This window comes from Pristiophorus japonicus, chromosome 11 (genome assembly GCF_044704955.1).
Source record: "Pristiophorus japonicus isolate sPriJap1 chromosome 11, sPriJap1.hap1, whole genome shotgun sequence".
Classification (NCBI taxonomy): domain Eukaryota; kingdom Metazoa; phylum Chordata; class Chondrichthyes; family Pristiophoridae; genus Pristiophorus; species Pristiophorus japonicus.
In genome coordinates this window covers 64,681,826-64,705,413 of record NC_091987.1, presented here as the reverse complement: position 1 = coordinate 64,705,413, position 23,588 = coordinate 64,681,826, and the positions used below count along the sequence as shown (strand labels likewise).

At 41.1% G+C, this 23,588-nt stretch overlaps 1 protein-coding gene across 6 annotated transcripts in view; it reads left to right on the top strand.

Annotated features, from left to right (window-relative positions):
- dcaf6 (ddb1 and cul4 associated factor 6) overlaps positions 1-23,588 on the top strand; it is a 214,382-nt gene that overhangs the window by 155,750 nt on the left and 35,044 nt on the right. For 5 of the 6 annotated variants that reach the window (XM_070893462.1, XM_070893463.1, XM_070893459.1 and 2 more), the window contains one exon: positions 17,886-17,924. The exons of the other annotated variant lie outside the window; for it this stretch is intronic. In XM_070893462.1, the coding sequence (XP_070749563.1) occupies positions 17,886-17,924 (39 nt within the window). The remainder of the gene's footprint in view (positions 1-17,885; positions 17,925-23,588) is intronic. 6 annotated transcript variants of the gene reach the window in all.

Genomic DNA, 23,588 nt, shown 5'->3' with positions numbered 1-23,588 from the left:
AGGACCCGTTTATTCCTACTCTCTGCTTCCTATCTGCCAACCAGTTCTCTATCCACCTCAGTATATTACCCCCAATACCATGTGCTTTGATTTTGCACACCAAAGCAGGAAGATGGAGTTGAGGCCAAAGATCAGCCATGATCTTATTGCATGATGGAGTAGGCGCGAGGGACCATATGGCCTACTCCTGCTCCTAATTCTTATGCTGCCACACAAAACATCATTGAGCAGTTCATTGGTGTCCTTAAACAACGGTTTCGACTGCCTGGGCCGTTCTGATGGATCCTTGCAGTACTCACTGGAGCATGTGTCTCAATTCTTCATGTTCTGCTGTATCCTCCACACCTGACCATAAGGGCACAGCATTTGCAACCAGGGATATGGCCACCAGCTCAGGAGGAGGAGGAGGCGGAAGTAAGCAGGCAATCCAGACAGCCCCTTTCTCATCGGGATATCTGGGATTGAATCATCCACATGTGGTACGAGTGAATGCAAACCCAATTACCCATTCAAAATTAGTCCCACATTTTACCTTTCTTCAGTTAATGACCATCACAGTGTCCTCTTGGCCACAATGCTAAAATAAAATCCACCAGAAAGCAAACATTCCAATCAAACTTTATCCATCCAATATTACATAAAAAAATCATCTAATGACCCTTGTGCATTCCCTTGGTGACTGTCTTGTGTGTGTCTTTGCCTATCCTAGTGCTCCTACGCAGTGCTACTCCAGTGGTTGCAACATGGCCTGAGTGTCGTCTGAGGCGGCCACAGGAGCGGGAGTTCGGGAGGCGAGCGTTTTATAAAGGCCCGGGTGTCGTCGGAGACGGCCACAGGAGCGGGAGTTCGGGAGGCAAGCGGCCTATAAAGGCACGGATGTCATCGGAGACGGCCACAGGAGCGGGAGTTCGGGAGGCAAGCGGCCTATAAAGGCCCGGGTGTCATCGGAGGCAGCCACAGGAGCGGGAGTTCGGGAGGCGAGCATTTATAAAGGCCCGGGTGTCGTCGGAGACGGCCACAGGAGCGGGAGTTCGGGAGGCGAGCGTTTTATAAAGGCCTGGGTGTCGTCTGAGACGGCTACAGGAGCGGGAGTTCGGGAGGCGAGTGGCCTATAAAGACCCGAGTGTCGTCGGAGGCCAGCTGGTGCAGCTGCAGCAGCGGCAGAGGGTAAACAAAGTACAAGAAAGAAATCGAAAGGTGACGTCACAGCCAAGGGGGTAAGTGATTGGCTGGTGATTGGTGAGTAGTTTTTCTTTTTCTTTTCCCTATCAGTAGGTAACCTTTATCATTGCTGCCAAATTAAGTTAATCTAAGGGTTAAGTCATGGCAGGAGAGCTCAGACACGTGTCATGCTCCTCCTGCACTATGTGGGAAGTCAGGGACGCTTCCAGTGTCCCTGACGACTACATGTGCAGGAAGTGTATCCTGCTGCAGATCCTGACAAACCGCATTGTGGCACTGGTGCTGCGGGTGGATTCACTCTAGAGCATGCACGATGCTGGGGATGCCGTGAATAGCACGTTTAGTGAGTTGATCATACTGCAGGTAAAGGTTACACAGACAGATAGGGAATGAATGATCAACTTGAAGAGCAGTGGAAGAAAGGTAATGCAGAGGTCCCCTGCAGTCATCCCTCTCCAAAACAGATACACCGCTTTGGGTACTGTTGGGGGTGGGGGGGGGATGCCTCATCAGGGCAGGGCAGCAGCAGCCAAATCCATGGCACCGTGGGTGGCTCTGCTGCACAGGAGGGCAGGAAAAAGAGTGGGAGAGCTATAGTGGTAGGGGATTCTATTGTAAGGGGAATAGATAGATGTTTCTGCGGCCGCAATCGAGACTCCAGGATAATATGTTGCCTCCCTGGTGCAAGGGGCAAGGATGTCTCTGAGCGGTTGCAGGACATTTTGAAGGGGGAGGGTGAACAGCTAGTTGTCATGGTGTATATAGTTACCAACGATATAGGTAAAAAACAGGATGAGGTCCTACAAGCTGAATTTAGGGAGCTGGAGTTAAATTAAAAAGTAGGACTTCAAAGGTGTAATCTCAGGATTGCTACCAGTGCCACGTGCTAGACAGAGTAGGAATCGCAGGATAGCTCAGATGAATACGTGGCTTGAGGAATGGTGCAGAAGGGAGGGATTCAAATTCCTGGGACATTGGAACCAGTTCTGGGGGAGGTGGGACCAGTACAAACTGGATGGTCTGCACCTGGGCAGGACCGGAACCAATGTCCTAGGGGGAGTGTTTCCTAGTGCTGTTGGGGAGGAGTTAAACTAAGATGGGAACCTATGCAGGGAGAATGGGAGCAGAAGCAAAAGATAGAAACAAGAAAAGTAAAAGTGGACGGCAGAGAAACCCAACGCAAAAATCAAAAAGGACCACATTACAGCAAAATTCTAAAAGGGCAAAGTATGCTAAAAAGACAAGCCTGAAGGCTCTGTGCCTCAATGCGAAGAGTATTCGTAATAAGGTGGAAGAATTAACTGCACAGTCAACAATTAATGAATATGATATTATTGGCATCACGGAGACATGGTTCCAGGTTGACCAAGGCAGGGAACTCAACATCTAGGGGTATTCAACATTCAGGAAGGATAGACAGAAAGGAAAAAGAGGTGGGGTAGCGTTGCTGGTTAAAGAGGAAATTAACGCAATAATAAGGAAAGACATTAGCTTGGGTGATGTGGAATCTGTATGAGTGGAGCTGCGGAATACCAAAGGGCAGAAAACGTTAGTGGGAGTTGTGTACAGACCACCAAACAGTAGCAGCGAGGTTAGGGATGGCATCAAACAAGAAATTAGGGATGCGTTCAATAAAGGTACAGCAGTTATCACGGGCGACTTTAATCTACATATAAATTGGGCTAACGAAACTGGTAGCAATACGGTGGAGGAAGATTTCCTGGAGTGTTTTAGGGATGGTTTTCTAGACCAATATGTCGAGGAACCAACTAGAGGGCTGGCCATCCTGGACTGGATGATGTGTAATGAGAAAGGACCAATTAGCAATCTTGTGTGAGGCCCCTTGGGGACGAGTGATCATCATAGGGTAGAATTATTTATTAAGATGGAGAGTGACACAGTTAATTCAGAGACTAGGGTCCTGAATTTAAAGAAAGGTAACTTCGATGGTATGAGACGTGAATTGGCTAGAATAGACTGGCAAATTATACTTAAAGAGTTGACGGTGGATAGGCAATGGCAAACATTTAAAGATCACATGAATGAACTTCAACGATTGTACATCCCTGTCTGCTGTAAAAATAAAACGGGGAAGGTGGCTCAACCGTGGCTAACAAGGGAAATTAAGAATAGTGTTAAATCCAAGGAAGAGGCATATAAATTGGCCAGAAAAAGCTAAGGACTGGGAGAAATTTAGAATTCAGCAGAGGAGGACAAAGGGTTTAATTACGAGGGGGAAAATAGAATATGAGAGGAAGCTTGCCGGGAACATAAAAACTGACTGCAAAAGCTTCCATACATATGTGAAGAGAAAAAGATTAGTGAAGACAAACGTAGGTCCCTTGCAGTCAGATTCGGGTAAATTTATAATGGGGAACAAAGAAATTGCACACCAGTTGAACAAATAATTTGGTTCTGACTTCACGAAGGAAGACACAAATAACCTTCCGGAAGTGCTAGGGGACCGACGGTCTAATCAGAGGAGGAACTGAAGGATATCCTTATTAGGCGGGAAATTGATGGGATCGAAGGCCGATAAATCGCCGGGGCCTGATGGTCTGCATCCCAGAGTACTTAGGAAAGTGGCCCTAGAAATAGTGGATGCATTGATGATCATTTTCCCACAATCCATCGACTCTGGATCCGTTCCTATGGACTGGAGGGTAGCTAATGTAACACCACTTTTTAAAAAAGGAGGGAGAGAGAAAACGAGTAATTATAGACCGGTTAGCCTGACATCAGTAGTGGGGAAAATGTTGGAATTAATTATTAAAGATGAAATAACAGCACATTTGGAAAGCAGACGGGATTGGTCCAAGTCAGCATGGATTTATGAAAGGGAAATCATGCTTGAAAAACCTTCCGGAATTTTTTGAGGATGTGACTAGTAGAGTGGACAAGGGAGAACCAGTGGATGTGGTGTATTTGGACTTTCAAAAGACTTTTGACATGGTTCCACACAAGAGATTGGTGTGCAAAATTAAAGCACATGGTATTGGGGGTAATGTACTGACGTGGATAGAGAACCGGTTGGTAGACAGGAAGCAGAGAGTCGGGATAAACGTGTCCTTTTCAGAATGGCAGGCAGTGACTAGTGGGTTGCTGCAGGGCTCAGTGCTGGGACCCCCGATATTTACAATATACATTAATGATTTGGATGAAGGAATTGAGTGTAATATCTCCAAGTTTGCAGATGACACTAAACTGGGTGGCGGTGTGAGCTGTGAGGAGGATGCCAAGAGGCTGCAGGGTGACTTGGACAGGTTAGGTGAATGGGCAAATACATGGCAGATGCAGTATAATGTGGATAAATGTGAGGTTATCCACTTTGGGGGCAAAACACAAAAGCAGAATATTATCAGAATGGTGGCAGATTAGGAAAAGGGGAGGTGCAACGAGACCTGGGTGTCATGGTACATCAGTCATTGAAAGTTGGCATGCAGGTACAGCAGGCGGTGAAGAAGGCAAATGGCACGTTGGCCTTCATAGCGAGAGGATTTGAGTATAGGAGCAGGGAGATCTTACTGCAGTTGTACAGGGCCTTGGTGAGGTCACACCTTGAATATTGTGTACAGTTTTGGTCTCCTAATCTGAGGATGGACATTCTTGCTATTGAGGGAGTGCAGCGAAGGTATACCAGACTGATTCCTGGGATAGCAGGACTGACATATGAAGAAAGACTGAATCGATTAGGCTTATATTCACTGGAATTTAGAAGAATGAAAGGGCACCTCATAGAAACATATAAAATTCTGATGAGATTGGACAGGTTCGATGCAGGAAGAATGTTCCCGATGTTGGGGAAGTCCAGAAGCAGAGGTCACAGTCTAAGGATGATAGGACCGAGATGAGAAACTACTTCACTCGGAGAATTATGAATCTGTGAAATTCTCTACCACAGAAAGTTGTTGAGGCCAGTTCATTAGATATATTCAAAAGGGAGTTAGATGTGGTCCTTATGGCTAAAGGGATCAAGGGGTACGGAGAGAAAGCAGGAATGGGGTACTGAAGTTGCATGATCAGCCATGATCATATTGAATGGTGGTGCAGGCTCGAAGGGCTGAATGACCTACTCCTGCACCCATTTTCTATGTTTCTATGGCTGGAGGACAGCTGCTGACCTTTAGTGGGGTAGACTGCAGATGGCTTTGCAGGACGATCTCTAGGATTTCTGGGCCTAGTAGGCCCGGCTTTGGACTGCACCACCTCAGCATGGGCGGCAGCAGTCTGGGCTGATGGCTGGCTGACAGGCAATAACAAGGGCACTGGCGGGTATCACTGTTGGGAGGATGAATGATGTCATCCTGAGAGAGGACAGTAGGGTTGTCCTCCACGAATCCATTGCCACTCCCCTGGGGCAGCACCTCAGCAATCCTAATAATCTGCTGAACTATGGACTGTTGGGACACTCTGCAAGCCCCTTTCAACACTGGTAAACCTAGCCATAATGACAGCAGTCTGTGCTTGCATGACTTCAGTCTGACTTCCCTTGCATCACGCAGACGTTAGATGACTTCTGTATCTGCTGCAATGGAAGTTCAGGCCATCAGACGCAGCATGATGTTTGGGCCTACAAGTGTGTTAATGGATCTGCCTAGCCCTTCCATGCTGGAAAGGATGGTCTTCAAGCTCTGCCCAAAGCCCTGTACAAGGCTGGAGCTGAACTCCTCGATGCTCCTTGACATTGCATTTAGGCTTTCTGGCAGGCCTGCCAATGCACCAAGCATTTAATTGCGCATACCCATTAGCTTTCTTCTGTAGGATGCCCATTGAAGTCTTCATCTGAGTCCTGTGCAATAGAACTCGTGTGCGACCTTGCGCTCCGGGGAGCTGGCAGCTGAGTTACCCATCCCCTACCCTGGCTGCAGGCCACTCATGCCCAGTGCCTCACCACGTGCAGACCCCGTGTCTAACCTATCCTCTAAAGTACACGGAGTGTCAGCCTCAGAGCTGGTGGCTGGGTATCTGAAATCAAGTGACAGTGTTTCTTCTTCACTCTCTTCTCCCTCTTCTTGTTCAACCACTGGTTGGGCAGGCTGGCTTTCTTGGGTGCCTTAATTGAGAAAGGCTGTAAGAGCTGCATGCTTACACCATGTATAGACTGTAAATCAGAAAAGATTGTGGGATGAGGGGGAAGTGGGATGTGAGAAGGAGGATAACATATGAGGATACCGGCATCTTGTATTCTTTCAGCCCTGCTGCTGGCCACAGGCTCACCCATACCCCTGCCAAGAATGGCCAGCACTGTCTCCTCCATGGGGTGAGGTGATGCAGGCAAGGTCTGCTGGCGCCGGTTATACCCCACCTTTTCTAGCAAGAGAAGGGGAAGTGTGTCAGGAGTGTGGTATAATGTGTTTGGGTGGATGTGCCTGTCATGGTGATTAGCTGACGGTGTGGGTTTGAGGCTTGCAGAAGTAGTAAGTGTGTGCGGGTGAGGTGAAACTATGAATGTAAGGTATGAGTCGTGTTTGGTAGAGATTGTTGGTCAGTGAACGATGGGGTTGTGAGCAGTGTGAGGGGCTAGTGGTGCAAAGAGTGGGATATGGTATTTGAAGAATAGTTCACTGACCTTGACTACTCGTGTGAGGTCATTAAACTTCATCTTGCACTAAACTTCTTCCTGTACTGAATCCAGTCCTCATGGCTATACTGCTGGCACATCATCTGTCTGTTCCCACTGCAGTCTTGCCTGTTGCCTGGAGGGCCTCCGGGCCCCCTGTGGAAAGAGGACCTCTCTCCTGGCGTTGACCTCCTGGACCAAGGACTCCAGTGCTGCATCCGAGAACTTAAGTGCATGCTGTCTCTCCTGTTGTGCCATCATGACAATTTTCTTCTCCAGTTCCCTCCCAGACACTTAAATCACTTGTTGCAGGCAGAAGGCACCTCCTCTTTTAGAGGTGTAGACTGCCTTTAAGTAATGCAGGCTAGCTTTAGTTGGAACTAGTTTCGCACAAGCTTGGACCCCCTGCTGAGCATTTAACCACTCAGCAGCACGTTCAGTGCTCGGCTGAACATTACAATCATGTTACTTGGCAGGCAGCACAAACTTTACATGGTACCTGCAGTCGTATTGCACCACGATCCATGCGTCCATTTTTGGGGATACCGAATTTCTAGGCCCATATCTTTTAATCATCTCAATTAGATTTCCACTTAATCTTCTATACTCGAGGAAATACAAGCCTCCTCTATGCAACCTCTTAATTTGACCCTTTTGCCCTAGTATCATTCTGGTGAATCTGCGCTGCACCTCCTCCAAGGCCAATATATTTTTCCTGAGTTCCGGTACCCAGAACTGAACACACCACTTCAGATGCGGTCTAACCCGAGCTCTGTTACAACTGTAACATAACTTCCATTCCTTTGTATTCCTGCCCCCTTAAGATGAAGGCTAACATTTCATTAGCTTTTTAATTATTTTTTGTAACTGTCCGCTAGTTTTTAGTGATTTCTGTACATGGACCCCTAAATCTCTCTGCTCCTTCACAGTTCCTATTTTCCCACCATTTAGAAAATACTCTGATCTATCTTCTGCTTCACACTTCCCCACATTGAACTCCATCTGCAACAGTTTTGCCCACTCCTCACTTAATCTAGCAATGTCTTTGAGCAACTTTTTGCTGCCAGCTATACTACTCACTGTGCCATCTACTTTAGTGTGATCAGCAAACTTGGATTTACGGCTTTCAATCCTTCATCTAAGTCAGTGATAAATAGTGAAAAGCTCAGGACCCAGTCCGGGTCGCTGCGGGCCACCACTAATTCTGCTGGAATTGTGCATGTGTGGGCACAGGTAAGAAAAAAAATGATCTTTTCTGCAATGGAATGGCTACTAAAACTTGCTGTCAAAGATCACACATCTGGAAGGTTTATAGAACTAAACCTCAACAAAGAATCTTTAAGAAAGGTATAAAAATTAGTGAGACATTTTGTTTTGTTCTCTAATAAAATATAATTTTGAATTTTTTCTATTCTAAAAACATTTAAAGAAATGGTTATACCAGAAAATGTTATGTGCCCCAGGAACTGATGCAAAGAAACCTGAACAAAAGACAGGCAAAATAGCACCACCTTGTGCCCACAACCTGAGTAAACTGTACAGTTTTACATCAGCAGCCTTGCACATTTGGCTATAAAGTATATCAAAAAATTGTTGACGATATGTATCATGGAATAAATTGTTAACAGTCAAACAAACTGTCATGTCTAAGAACAAAAACCACATCTATATCATATCTTCCATATATTGTGAATTCAACAGACTAAACATGTTACGTTATTATAATATTTTAGAGTGCTAACCATTTTGTCAAAATTATTTTATCTTAAATATATATTGCTCATTTTATATTGAAATCTTTATTTCCAAAAAATGAATTTTTAAAAAAAAGTAATAGTAGCAGCCCTACCTGAAGTATTTCTGACCTTCATGACTAAATGTATGTATTATGGGTCCCTTTAAATTTAAAAAAAAATGGATATTCACTAAACTCTTCTGTAATTTTGTATTATTATATGGCCCATTTGACATTACATATTTCTTAACGTCAATGGGCTACAGTTACTGAATGCAAACGTAGTGTAAACATTTCTAAATTGAGCTTAATGTAATTATAAGAGTGGAACAGCTCATGCACCAAGCACCAAGTTACAGTTGATCTTATTTTGAGCAGATTGATTTGCCAAGAAAAAAAAGTTTGTTTATTTCTGGAATTTTTCTTATTGATGACTTGAGTGTCACAAAGGGTTAGTGTTCTGTACTTTGACCTCCTGGAAGTAGAATCAAATCCATATCAAACTGAAGTTATGATAATCTTCTCTATAGGCAGTGGGTTCTATGTGAAATGAATTTTTTGGCGGGGGGGAGGGTCAATTCCCTTTCTAGTGGATGTGGACCTACAGTCTTGCTTAGGCCATAGGGTGACTGATGTTGGAAATGTGCACTGATGTAACTGGAAGATGACCCTCTTTATTGAGGTTATACAGTTTTGTGGGAACTCCAGGTGTTCTTTCAGGATTTGTTTCACCTTTTTTAATAATTGACCCCAGAACTGTGATTCAAAGGAGTATGTTGGCTCCTTCTCCTCCACCCACAGTAGGAAAATCCCAATTATCCTAAGGGAGAAACTGTCTCTTGAAGAAATGCTAAATGTACTTCAAGGTAAGTTGCATGATCCTCCCCTTTCCATGCCTTGTATAAATTCTCCTGCCAAGGGTTTTAACCATTTTATATAGTCATGTGAGAAATATTTAACCCTTGTGTACTTTTTGTAGCCTTTGTGTTAATTTTGACTGATTATTTTTCAGTCAGGTTATTAGTAAATTCAGCAGCAAATTTATTTTTTTCCCATGGGCCTGCTCACCTTGTGGGGTAGGGTAAGAATGTATTTTGGATGATTTGTATTTAGGCCTATAATTTTGCTGCATTCAAAATTTCCTAAATTTGCCAAATGGTTTTCTAGACCTTAAAGGTAAGATAGTTGCTATCATGCCTTTCAACGCAGCACAATCTTCAAATACATTTTTGTTCGATCAACTTCTGTAGAGTAGTTTCAATTCTTGAAATAGTTCTTCAGGAAAGCATATGGCCTGAATGAATCCTTTGAATTGTTACACCATAATTATAACAAGCCCAGTTCTAACTACAGCAGATCAAAGAGTAAGCTTGGGACCCTAGCTGTTTCAGAGCACTGGCTATGGTGTCCTCTGTTATCTTCTAATCCTACAGTAGGGGAATTGAGCTGCTCAAGAATTTGCTCCATTTGCGTTGTACCAGCAGCTTCTGTGCTGACTGGGCTTGCATGAACCATTAACATCAATGTTGATGGTTGGGTATGGTATCAAGTACTTGACTACCCTAATGCTATACAGTACAGCCACCTGCACTCAGGTGAGAGGAGAGGGAAGTAAGACTTTGGTACACAGTATTTGATTGCACTGTACTGCTCAGTCCTTCGCAGTTGAAGAATTTGCTTCTATATTTGTGTCCCCTAGAGATTTAACTGGGAGTTTCTGATTTTGGCTTGGCACAATTGAAGCTTCAGCTTCTCATACATGCCAACCTAGAAAAGTAGCAAAAGCTGGCCAACAGTTTAAAAAAAGCTGGCACAGCTCCCAAAAAGCTGGCAACTCCAGAATGATTCTGACATGTGGAAACAAGTAGTTACACAGGCTATGTAACTTAAGCTGTAGGCATACACAACATTCTTCCACTTTTATTGGAAGGAAACAAAAAAAAGTGTCTGAAAGCCTGAGGAGAAAATCCAAATGTTGAAGATATAAAATTGATGGTGTACTTATAGGGGATCGAGAAAATTTTGTATTTTCACATTAAAAATGAAATATTTTAGTTAATGTTATGCATGTTTCTACTTCATAATTAATAGATTTTTAATTTTAAACAAATGATGTTTGGATTTTGAACAGACCGCCAGACCATTATTTGCCCAAAAGCTACCTTATTAGTCACTCTTTCGCAGTAAACCCCCATCACTCTAGTTCACAAAAGCACTCACCCTTTCCACATCAAGTTCACAGAAATACTGGACCCTATCCAATTCTGCACCCTTTCACAGACATTCTCTTCTCTAACCCCCTCCCAGTTCATACTGGCATGTGCCTCCCTCTCCCCCAGAATTTAATTCTCCCCACCCAACCTGGTTAAGCTGATATTCTTCTCCTTCCCCTGCCCCTCTACCCAGATTGTGCTAATACTCTCCCTCCCCACTCCCTTTCACTTAATGGTGGTGTTCGTGTCTTCTCCCCGCATTAAAATCCTACTAGCAGATTCTCTCCTCCTCCCCTCCAAAGTGCTGCTCTCTCATTCTTCCCCCTTCCCTCACCCCTTCATTACCATCCATTTTCCCACCCCCATTGCACTCCTATTTGTGTCTAGATGCCATGGATTGAATCCCCCCTCTCGTGGTATCGCTGATGAGGCTAATGGCAGGTATTGTAGCCTCTGTCAATGGTAGGTCAGAGCTCCTATTTTCCCAAGAATTCCTGCCTACAGTACACAGCAGACTCAATTTATGCCATTAGCATTGGAAGCGATGTTGAGTGGGAAGGGACGCAGTCTAGTGTATTAACTCCTAGAATAACGCAGGAGCAGGATGGAGGGTAGAAAGTGTTTTTGGGACTAGAGGGGAGAGATTTGGTCTGTGCTGATTTTTGCCAGCATATACTTACCTGATTCCAAACCCTGATTGTTGGCATGCAAAGCTGTCAGTTGGCATGTGTGTTTTCTGTAATTCTCTATACACCTCACTAGACAATCTATCTCAAATGGGACCAGTGAGATCAAGCTGACTTGGTGCCTAGAGGAGTAGAACTTGAAGTTTCCATTCTTTTCATCTCTTTTCATCAGTTTAATGTTTAGGTAATTTTTCTCCTGACCAATTGCGGAATCTTTAGCCTGATACCTCAAAACATTGTTCATTGACTTTCCATTCAAAAAGTAGTATGTAGGAAGGACTTGATCCCATACAGCAGCCTTAGCTAGAAGTGACAAACAATTTCCACTTGCCATGCACATAGTCATCATTCTAATCTCTTTCACAAATTCCTAAACCGTTTTCAATAGCAGGCCAAGTTTTTGGAATATCCCATTGCAGGGTAACAGCTTTGCTCACCCTGAAAAGGAGTCCAAACTTTTAGACTTGGGAAGGAACAGATGTGTGCTTCAAAGGAATGTGCAAGATGCGGATAGACAATTATAAAATTCACTTAGCCCAGTTTATACATCAACAAAATTTTCTGGTAGGACTTTATATTTGCATTGACATTTTACAGACCACCAAGCTACAAAAGCAGCATGCTGTTGATACTCTTGATTTGGGAGCACAGTCTACAGTCCTGGGCAACTCTCCAGGTAAGGCTTCTGGAGCTCCAATTTATAAGAAAGTCAGTCTTTAGGAAGCAGACTGAGGAGATATTGGAGCTTTTGCTTTTTTTCCCCAAAACACAAGCAGAACAAAGGACATTTCATGTTTTACACATGACTAGTTAGGAGCAACCTTCGAAGGTGATTGAACATCATGTCCAAGTCAAAAAACATTTCTTTCAGGGGAAATAAAACATTCTGTGTAACTGGATTCAACTACCTTGAGTTGATGAACTACCTAAATAAGAACGTAAAGTTCAGGGTGAGAAATATGTCTTCAGCCCATTAAATCGTCTTCATCCAGACTCCACGTGTGTTTTTTGACTTGATATCTACTGCCAAGTGGACACCAGTTGGTTATGTTAGTTTTTTTTCAAGGAAATACCTTCACAAACACCCTTGTCTAGTTGGTCCCATACTGGAGACTTTCAAGATTGCATTCCAGTAGGAACTAGAAGCTGGAACTGCAGACTAGGTCTGTTACCTTCCAACAAACAAATTACAATCGATCAGTGCACCTGTGAATGAATAACTGTTTGATGAAGTTTATCGATGAGTGTTGAGGAAACGTGTCTCAAGGCTTCTCTCAGTGCCCATCAGATTAGCTATTGATGCTGTAGGCAGTAAGTTGCTTTTTCAGCTCAGCATTTATACCTTTACATCAATTGACCCAACACTCAAACATCGTATTCTTTATTGTAGTTGTGGGATTATCTGGTATTCAGCATATCTACAACCTTCAGTGATGACCTTCAAGGGACTAAAAAAAATTAAAGACTCCAACAATATATTAATAAGTCTTCATCCTTTTTAAGCAGGAAAGATTTTTTTTTACCTTTTCCTTGGATCTTTCAAATGATCCAAGCAGAGTGGTATCATATGCAGTTAAGCTTCTACAGAAGACATGGTCCTTAGACTTTGATTTAATTATGGACCATTTGTTTAGATTTCCAGAAAGCTGTCCGATTTAGCATCCTGCAATTTAAGAGGATTCTACTTCAATGGTTGACAGTAATCTAACCTCTTGAACCTACAGGGAAATCATATAATGCAAAGTGCAATAGGTTTGCAGTGTGGTTTGTCCTGGAATACTTACAAAGTTTGCTAAACAAAAGCTTGAAGCCTCAATCTGTAAGTTGCAAATGCTGCCACTTACCAACTCTCCATTCAGAATGAACACTTCCTCGTTTCTGAAATCTTATGAAGATTTTAGAATCTCTGACATTTTATTTAGAAAATTAGGTCCTGCTTGAATCTGATCATGGTGCTTCATATACTCATTTGTGTTTTGTTTAAAAATATTTCTATCAATATCAATTTCATTTCAGCCAGAAGAACAAGTGCTTTGGTTGTTAGTCAACTTTATTTGATCTAGCATGAGGTCCAAACACCTAATTTCAAATGCCCTTTCCAGATCGTTTTTCTATTCTTTCCATCTTTCTATTTCCTCACATTTATGAGGTAGAGCGGAAGGTTCCATTAGATATTAAATTAGCTTTATCTTGTTTGGGTAATGTACAAGATGAATCTGCAGGCTGATAATCATGCCCTATGGGACAGAATTAGCTAAACTGACAACTGGACGTCATCTGGCTAAATAAATTGTACAATGTCTATATGAGGAAAGATGGGAGGAGGCTCGAGTGGAGCATAAACACCAGTATGGACTTTCTGTGCTGTATATCCTATGTAATCCTATCCTATGGAGGCCTATGCTGGAGTTGATGAGACTGCTAGAATGGTTAAAACCCACTTGATGAGAGCCCTGATGACATATTGAGCCAAATTTTAAGAGGAAAGCTTGAATGGACCCTGAAATTGCGGTCAGCGGCGTAACTAAAGAGTACACCATCGACCCCCAAAAGAAATCTGCACTTACCTGTTGCGAGACCCCCTTCGAAAACTTGCATTTTTATGCTGTGGAGTTGAGCGCAGCATAGTGGTCCACGGATCCCAGAACCGTAAAATTTCCTGCATAATTGTTGGGTACTTGCTGGGCAATTTGCCCAACTGTGCACCAGCAATGAGGACTTCACTCACAGCGGATGATCTGTCAATTCGGAACTTGACAGATTGCAAGTTTGGGACTTAGCGCATGCAAAAGTCCCGAACTTACGGTCAATTTCAAAGGTGTATGACACCGTACTCTGAGTGCGCTGTCATACCAACTGCAAATTATGCCCCATTGTTATTGGACCGTTGGCTAAATTGATAGGCTGTTTGGTAGGTCGTTCGTTAATCCAGATCATCAAACCAGACCCATTTCATGACTTATGTGGAGAAAAAGTGGAATGAGGAAGAAAGTTACCTACCTATGGTAAGGTGCCCCTTTTTGTTCTTGAATGGTCCACACTGCATCCTTGATTTTCTCCATGAGTGTAGTTGTAAATAAACTGCAATTGCTAGATATTTTTTTGTGTCACCGTCTTCTTTATGACTGAAAATTAACTAATCTGTAGCTTTAAATGTGGTATTTATATATGGCGTAGGAATGGCACTCATGTAGGTTTAAAACCTCTTAAAAGGATAATATCTGTGATTTCTCCCATTCAATGACTGAACTATTTTGTAGTACATAGAATCATTGAGCACAGAAGGAGGTCATTCGGCCCATCCCGCCCTTGTCAATTCTTTGCAAGAACTATCCAATTTGTTCTACTCTCCTGCTCTTTCCCCATAGTCCTACAAACTTTTCCTTTTTAAGTATATATCCGATTGCAAGTTTTGCAAGTTATGATTGAATCTGCTTCCACCTCACTTGCAGGCAATGCATTCCAGATCATAACAACTTTATAAAGTGATTTAATAATTATATTTAAATATAATATAAATTAAGTAATTTAAGACTGCATCCTTAACTTTAATATTCAAATAACAATTTTTAAGGAAAATATCAGAATTAATTTCAAGTTTTCCCCTTTCAAATGTTTTCTAAAGTTTTAAATTTAGCCCAATATGTCATCAGGGCTCTCAAGTGGATTTTAACCATTCTCCCTGTCTCATCAACTCGGGTATTGCAAAATTCATTTAGCCAGAAGATGTCCAGAACGGATGATTTAATTATTTAATAATTTTTTTAATTTATAAATTGCATGGATTTATATTTACATGGAGGATAATTTCATTCAAAGAACTGCAAAGATTCTAGCAACGGTAGATATAATGATTTTTTTCTTACAAAATTAGAAAATGCATTTTTTTTTAAAGAACATACATTTAATCTTATTAAGTATCATAAATTTTAATGGCAAATTAAGTTTCAGAATATGAGGGCATCACTATATTTTAAAAACTGACACTGTATTCACACTGCTATTACAGTGTTGAAGGTTTCATTTATAACATTTGCATTTACCTGTCTTCCCTATTTACTCGTGAAGCTGACGGACTACTACATTGAACAGTATTCTTGGGCTGCAGGGTGTTTGCTCATTCTTGAGTATTTTTATCTGTATATTCTTTGAGAGGAATTCCCATGTTTCCATAACAGAGTTGGATGTCGATACGATCTCCCAAATATTCTGTTTCAATCAAGTGATGGAATGCTAGTTGGCAGATTAGAATTCCCTTGCCCCACCCTATCTATGCAATCGCTATCCCCATCTCTGAACCCTCCGACCCTATGACTCTGGCCAATTTTACATCCCCAGTCCCTTTACATCATTAGCAGTCATGCCTTTCAGCCACTGGATCCTACTCTCTGAAATTCAGTCCCTTAACCTCTCTGCCTCTCCACATCACTCTCCTCTTTAAAAAGAAAAACACTTCTCAAAACTCATCTGTTCAATCAAGCTTTCAATCACCTCTCCTAACCCATGTCTGTTTTCTTTAGTTATCTGTGCCATGCCATGGGACATTATTTCCATTAAGGGCTCTATATAAATGCAAGTTATTGATTATGTTCTGCACTCATTTGCTGGTACACAATTTAAATGACTATCTTTATTTACAATATTTTTTAAAACAAATAATATAAAAACAAAGAACAAAGGCAACGAGCTGGATGGAGGGGGTGCAGGGACCAGATGGTCCAAAATTTTAAAACTGTGATGTTACTAAGCGTATCAAAATTCTTCTTCAACTTACTTTATTGTACAGTAAATGCCACATGGTTCATTGCATACTGTCAAAACTAAGTAAGTAATTTTAAATGCATTCAATTAACTTTCAATAATTGTGACACATTGAACATTTTCAAATGCTGTACAATGGGCATGTGGATGCATGTTCATATTTTAGAAATGTATTTTAAGCTTGAAAAACTGACCAGTTTAAATTTACATGCTTTGTATGTATGCAAAGTATTTATTTCAAACAGTACCTTTTATTGCATACTACCTGTATTTTAAAAGTCACGATCATGAACCATTTTTTTTTAAAGTAGCAGCCTCATTTTTCTCATTTGCAAGCCAGGAGTACCTATACTGAACAAGAAACAAAATATGATGATGGAAGTACATGTCCACTGCAATGGTTATACTATTTTTGGATTGCTTCAAATGTGCAGAAATAGCTTTTTTAGCAGGATCTCCTGTTTTGAAATGATCCAAAAATGTCTGTCTTGTGTGTCTGTATATTGGCAATAAAACTAAACAGTTCAAGTATAGATATTTTTTTTTTAAAAACCTTAAGTAGTATATATAAACTGGGATAAAACATAAATAACTAATCATCTAACTTCATCTTTTTATTAGGCACTTTACAGCCTTCCAGACTACATTGAGTTCAACAATTTCAGATCATAACCTCTGCCCCCATTTTTCTGGACAGCAGCTGTTGCTGATGATTCTGATATTCCCATTTACACCTCCTCTAGACCTATCTTTTTATCTTTACCTATCTCATTACCATCTCCTTTTGCCTTGCACCCTCAACCCTTTTGTCTTTTAATCTCTCCAGCCTATCACAGACCTTCCCTTTGGTTCTTTCCTCCCCTTGCCCTTTCCCTGTCTCGACTTGCCTAAAACCTGTTAGACCTGTAACTTTTTCCAGTTCTGACAAAAGGTCATCGACCTGAAACGTTAACTCTGTTTCTCTCTCCACAGATGCTGTGCCTGACCTGATGAGTGTTTCCAACATTTGCTGTTTTTATTTTAAATAACTAAATGCCACTTGTAATGGCATTTACTTTAATAACATTTTAGCATATACAAAATACTACCTTTTTAAATACACGGAAAACCAATCACTTTGGCTCCTCCCTGTGCCATGTAAGCGTATCTGATGAACAAAGACCCAGTAATCTTTCACTTAGAATCACATTAATACTTTGTTTAGTATTAATTGGGTGGTTTTAGGAGCATGCATAGGAGTAAAAGCATGGCTGATGTGCAAATACAAAGTATTGTTTTTTTAAATTTGGTACTGAGTCTATAGAATTTCTGATCAAAGTAAAATTCTGAATAGTTCACCAAAATAGAGCTAATCTCAAATGTCATAACATCTCAAATGTCATAACAGCTGTTACCAGATGGTTATAAAAATGGGCAACCAATGGACAACCATAATACTTGGGCTGCTCAGTTGCATGCTTAAAGATTTTATATACATACATATAATATGCAAAGAAATCGGTCTGGCATTGCAGCTTTGGACTTAATTCTTTTTGAACCATTTCTATTTATGTAAGAATTTTCATTAATCATTAGAATAAAATTTAAAACATTAGAAGTGCCATAACAGTTGGACTGTCATTTAAGGAACTTATCTGAAATGTTTCATTCCAATAATGTTGACAGGGATTGGGAATGTGGCGTCAGCTTTATGACCCCCAAGGCTGCTCGTGTATAACCTGAGCCCTTATTCTTTTTCTCCTTGATAGATTTACTTTCAGAGGAATGGCAGTGGGTGATAGAATGAGGTAATTCTATCTACTTAACAGTACTGAAGATTGGAATTTATCAGTTCAAATCATATTTTTCTCATATAACCCATGATTACTCTTGAAGAGACAGTGCTCCTTCTATTTCCTGCCTATGTGTTAATTAAGGTGAGGAAAGATGGTGCAAACTAATATAAGCTGTTTGAACTAGTACTTACTGGTGATATATAATTAATCAAGCAATTTCAAGTCAGATACTGAAGATTTAAGGAAATAAATTACTCTTGACAATATTAGCAAGTGGGCACTTGATGTGTCCATTATGGCATTCCTCTGTCTGCTATTCTGGCAATCGCATTTATCATTTATTTTAAACAGGTTCATGTCTCTTTTAAAATTGCAAACAGGGAGTGTCATACAAGTGCATTAAGCATTTGCTGTTATTATCAACAGTATTTTCTACTCTACAAAGCTTCTACCTGAATCTCCACACCAATGTTCTGAAATCTCAATTTAATTACACCAGTAGCATACCAAGGTGACACTTTCAACAAAACATTTTCTTTGGCCTTTATCTATATCTATATGATTGCAAAAAAATAATGCCACAGTCCATAATTATGGAATTATATTGACACGGAATTGTGATGAGGCTGATTTGATTCTTTTCACTTAAGGTTATACACAACCATCAGAAAAATAAAACATTTAATGGCAATTTTGTTTGGACAAGATTTGAATCTAGATCCCAGGAAGTAACAATATTTTGACACTTCCATCCCTAAAAAGCTTGAGAAAAGAATAACCGACCTCTGGAGGCCAAAAACAGAAAGATCAAAGTGGAAATATAATGGGAAATTGAAGTGGTGAGCTAGAGGAAGTCATTATCACACTTGACAATAGAATGGAGATGTTTATCAAAATGATTACACAATCTGTGTTTAGTCTCCCTAACGTATGGCAAAATATATTTTTACATGCAGGTTATTCTTAGTCACTGCACAGAGCTCTTCATCCTTGGAGAATTTAATCTGCATATAAGCTCATGCTTCCCCATCTCCTCTGATTTCTCTGCCTGCTCTCCCCCTTGCCATCCTTCACATTAACTCACCACCCGTACATGCAAATGGAAATCCCCTGACTATGTAAACAAATGTAAAATTGCTACTTGGTTGAGGTATCGGGACTGTCAGTGATCATAGAACTGTACCCTAGCAACAGTCACTCTTTCCATTGAGAAAACAATATATTTTTAAAGTTTTGTACTCTCATTGCTCACACTATGGCCTGCTTTGATACTTTTTGAATCCCTCCAATCTAATCCTTTAAACGTGGCTCTTTTTAAAAACCCACTATTTGATAAATACTTGGGAAAATATTGTACTTTATTCAACATGATATCAAAACCCAGTAGTTTTACAACAATACCTTGAGTAGGAGAGCTGAGTTCCTCAGTTTCTCTTCTGATTTCATCTGTTTAGGTTCCCTGCCTCTTTGATATGGCTTATCTTTCAGGAAATGCTATTCTGTGAAGTCAGCTAAACAGCCTAATTTTTATACATACTCCCATGTCACCAATTAGCTGACAGTTGGAAAAAATGCAAATTTTAGTGACCACCCACTGGAAAGTGTTCATGTGTAGATCCCAGATGAAGGCAGGGCTGGGCTCAAATGTGATGCCTTTTTGGTTGGAAGTCAGCTGGCACCTGCGATATATCACAGCAGGAACCATGCCTTAAGGTGACAAGAAAGTTGAAAAATAATGTTAAATTGTTGATCATCTTCAGGACTAAAGTCAACCTATAGTAGAGTGAGCATCATTTAACCACTGTATTGACTGACCATCTTTGGTCTGGATGTGCTTGGAGGGGGGAAAGGAATACAGTCTCTTCAATCTTAATTGGTCAATTTATTTATCAGTATCGTCCATTTTAACCCCACTGCCTGTCGCATACTTTCATTACCCTAATAGCATGTGCTCTTCGTGGTATAAGTGTTACTTATGCTCTGTAACTCTGATTTTTTTTTGTATAGTATTAACATAAGAATTGATTAAAAAATAAAGATACTAATGCCATCCTGGACTAAGTTTGCATGAAATAGTTTAACAGACTAATGAAAGTTTACAAGTCCTATTGGACTGTTCATTCACAAAGTTGTATGGTGTGCAGAAGGTAATCTTGGATTTCTATTTGAATATCACTACCTTGCTGGGAACACGTAAAGATTTTTCTTATTGAAAATATAAAATCCAGCTCTTGCTCTTAGTGCAATTCTAATCAATATAGTATCCTGGTTTCTTTTAGGAGGTAATTGTTTTAGTAGAAAGTTGAACACTAAATGCGTTCAGCTGAGGAAGGGACAGCTTGGTTTGATAGCTTGGTTTTAAAAGTCCTTCAGTATAAACCTGAACTTATAATTGAGCAAAAATCATATTGCTGTGGTATTTATCTGCATTCAAATTTACATTGCTTGCTTCATTTTTATTAAAATCAAATTTGTCACTACTTCTTTTTAGAAAACTACAGAACTGGATACTTAAATAATTTAACAAATATGCATGTGTGTTAAATTTAGTTTTAATTGGATAAATAACGAACAAATGTACCATTAGCAATGAAGAACTTTTTTGTGTTATCTAACCAACTTTAATTAAAGATGGATTAGCTTATGATAGAGTTAAGATTAATGTCCTTCAGCTTCCCATTGGGAGTAATGTTGAGGTGAGGATTATGTACTGTGTGGAAAGCTACAGGAATTAATGTTAGGACTCCTACTGATTCTAATTTACATCAACAACTTGGATTGAAAATATCAAAGCAAATTGGTTAAAACTAGGAGGGAGAGCAATCAAGTTTGAAAAGGTAACCAGAAAAGTAAGCCAGATAAAACCTATAATTGGCTGAAAGGTACTGCACATTGGATGAAAAAATTGACAACTTTTATAATAATGAATGGTGTTGAATTAGCTAGGAGTGAAATTGAAAGAGAGCCAAGGGAATTACTTAGCAGTAATAATTAACAAAAGGAATAGAAAGCTGAATTATATTGCTCAGTGAGTAGAGTATAAGTCATTAGAATGTTGTACTGAAATTGTATACAGCTCTGGTCAGACTGTACCTTGAGTAATGTGTGTAGTTTCACTAAAGGGATATGTTGAAGCCCCAGAGGTTTCACAGAGAACAGCTGTTCCCTGGCATCAGAGGATTGACATATGAGAAAGAAGTAGGGTAACTTGGCTCTTGTATGCTCCATCAGGTTCTATGAAGACTCCTGAGGAATTTAAATGTGGCCATTGTGTGAGTCCACATGGCAGAATTTAATACAACAGGTTTCATTTTATGTTCACACTTGCTGCCAAGTGTGAATAATCACACCAACTGTGATTTCTCCCCTTACCAAAGTCCTTGACCGTGTTGTCGCATCCCAAACCCATGCCCATCTTTCTCACGACTCTATGTTTGAACCTCTTGAATCAGGTTTCCACCCCTGCCACAGCACTGAAACAGCCCTAATCAAAGTCACAAATGACATTCTATGTGACTGTGACAATGGGCACTATCCCTCCTCAACCTGTCTTAAGCCTTTGAAACCTTTGGCCACACAATCCTCCTCCAATGTCTCTCCTCCATTGTCCAGTTGAGTAGGACTGTCCTTGCTTGGTTCCACTCTTATCATTCCAATTGTAGCCAGAGTACCTCCAGCAACAACGTCACTTCCTGCACCATTACCTCTGGAGTTCCCCAAGGATCTATCCTTGGCTCCCTATGCTACCTCATCTACATGCTGCCCCTTGGCAACATCAACCAAAGACATGGGCCCTGAAATCACGATCTCCATGATAGCATACGCACAACGTAGTCGTAAGCCTTATGAAAGGCCCCACAAGTTCTGGATTTCTGCATGCGCCGCATGACAGATCGTCCGCCTGTGACCTAAAAACACTTGCACTGTCACACAGTTAGGCTATTTACCCAACTCATGTCCAACAAATGCACAAAAAACCCTTACACCTGGTAAAAGCAAATGTGGGGCCTGATTTTACCAGCATATGGGTTAATATAAATGTTAAATTAAAAACATTTTAAATTTTAAAAAAAAAAAAACATTTGCAAACACTTAATTAGTTTATGTAAATTTTGGCCCGGATTAAAATGTTTACAATTATTTTTCAAAAAATAATTTTTTTATTTTAAATGCTTCATTAAAGGGACTTTTAATTAAATGTGTAAACGGGGGCATTTATTTTTATTAGCATTGTGTAAATTCTTTAATTATTTGGGGATTGCTTGTCATTAGAGCATTCCTTTAGAAATGACAGCAATGGAATCCTCCTTTTCCCCACCTGGCCCACATGATTCCAGGGATGTTTCCGAACCACCTGCGTCCCTGGGATCCGTGGGCTTTTACGCAGGCATTCACAGGCACCCAAAGTTTCTGAAGCCCAGGAGCCAGCAGATAGGTTCATGTTTTTTTTTCAAGTCGGAGGCATACTCCGGAGGTACGCCTCCGACCGCAAATACCAGCCAATGGAATTAGCTTCCACGTGATGACATCGGGCTCTACCTCTCCACCACCCCTCTTGTGTTGTCTGACATCTAGTCCTGGATGAGCTGTAATTTCCTCCAGTTAAACATTGGGAAGACTGAAGCCATCATCTTCAGCCCCTGCCACAAACTCCTTAACCTTGTCTCCGATCCCAGCCCCTCCCCGTCCACTGTCTCCGCTTGAAGCCAATTGTTCATACTCTTGCCTTCCTATTTGACCCCGAGGTACATTTCCGAACCAATATCTTCATCATCACAAAGGCACCTGCTACCATCTCCATAACCTTGCCAGTCCCTGTCCCTTCCTCAGCCCATCTGCTGCAAAAGCACACATCCATGCCTTTAAACTGGGCTATTCTAACTCTTTCCTGACTGCCCTCACATCCTCCGGAGGATTGTGGCCAGCCTCATCATCATTGTGGGGGGGAGGGGGGGTGTGGCGGTGATCGTAGGCCTCGTGGGGGGTGGGATAGATAGGGACCCTGGATCCAGGAAGTAGGTATAAAGCCATTTACCTCCTGGATGCAGCACCTCTAGTTAACTGCCGAGTTTCACAAATTGTATGAAGTCTGTCCACAGGCAGTTAAACACAAAATGGAAGGGGGGGGTGGGGGGTGGGAGAGAGAGAGCAAAAGAGGCTTCCAGCCTCATTACAATATTTAATTTGAGGTACCCTCCCCTGCGAGTGGGTTGGTCGCCCGTCCCACCCCGGGCAAAACCAAAAGTTGGCAGTTTGGAGATGGGATCATGAATCCCACTTTTAACACTTTAACTGACCCCATGCACCAAACCACCTCGGGTTTTTTTAGGGGAAAATTCCGGCCAAAAATATCTCCTCCTTTGGCTAGGTCTCAATTTTTCCCTGATTACGCTTCTGTGAAGGCAGTCTAAATTAACTTCTTTTTTCAAATCTAATTTTAAATGCTGCCATGGCTTGTAATAAATTACTTGCTTTCGGTACTGAGAAGGAAACATGCATTGTATGTAACTGTAGTATCTTAAAATATTTGTCATGCTGTCTTCAATACAGATCTGGCCCTAACAATACAAATTAAAAGTCACCCTTCAAGTTAATAAGTACAGGGTATTGGTGAGGCCACACCTAGAGTACTGCGTACAATTTTGGTCTCCGTATTTAAGGAACGATATACTTGCA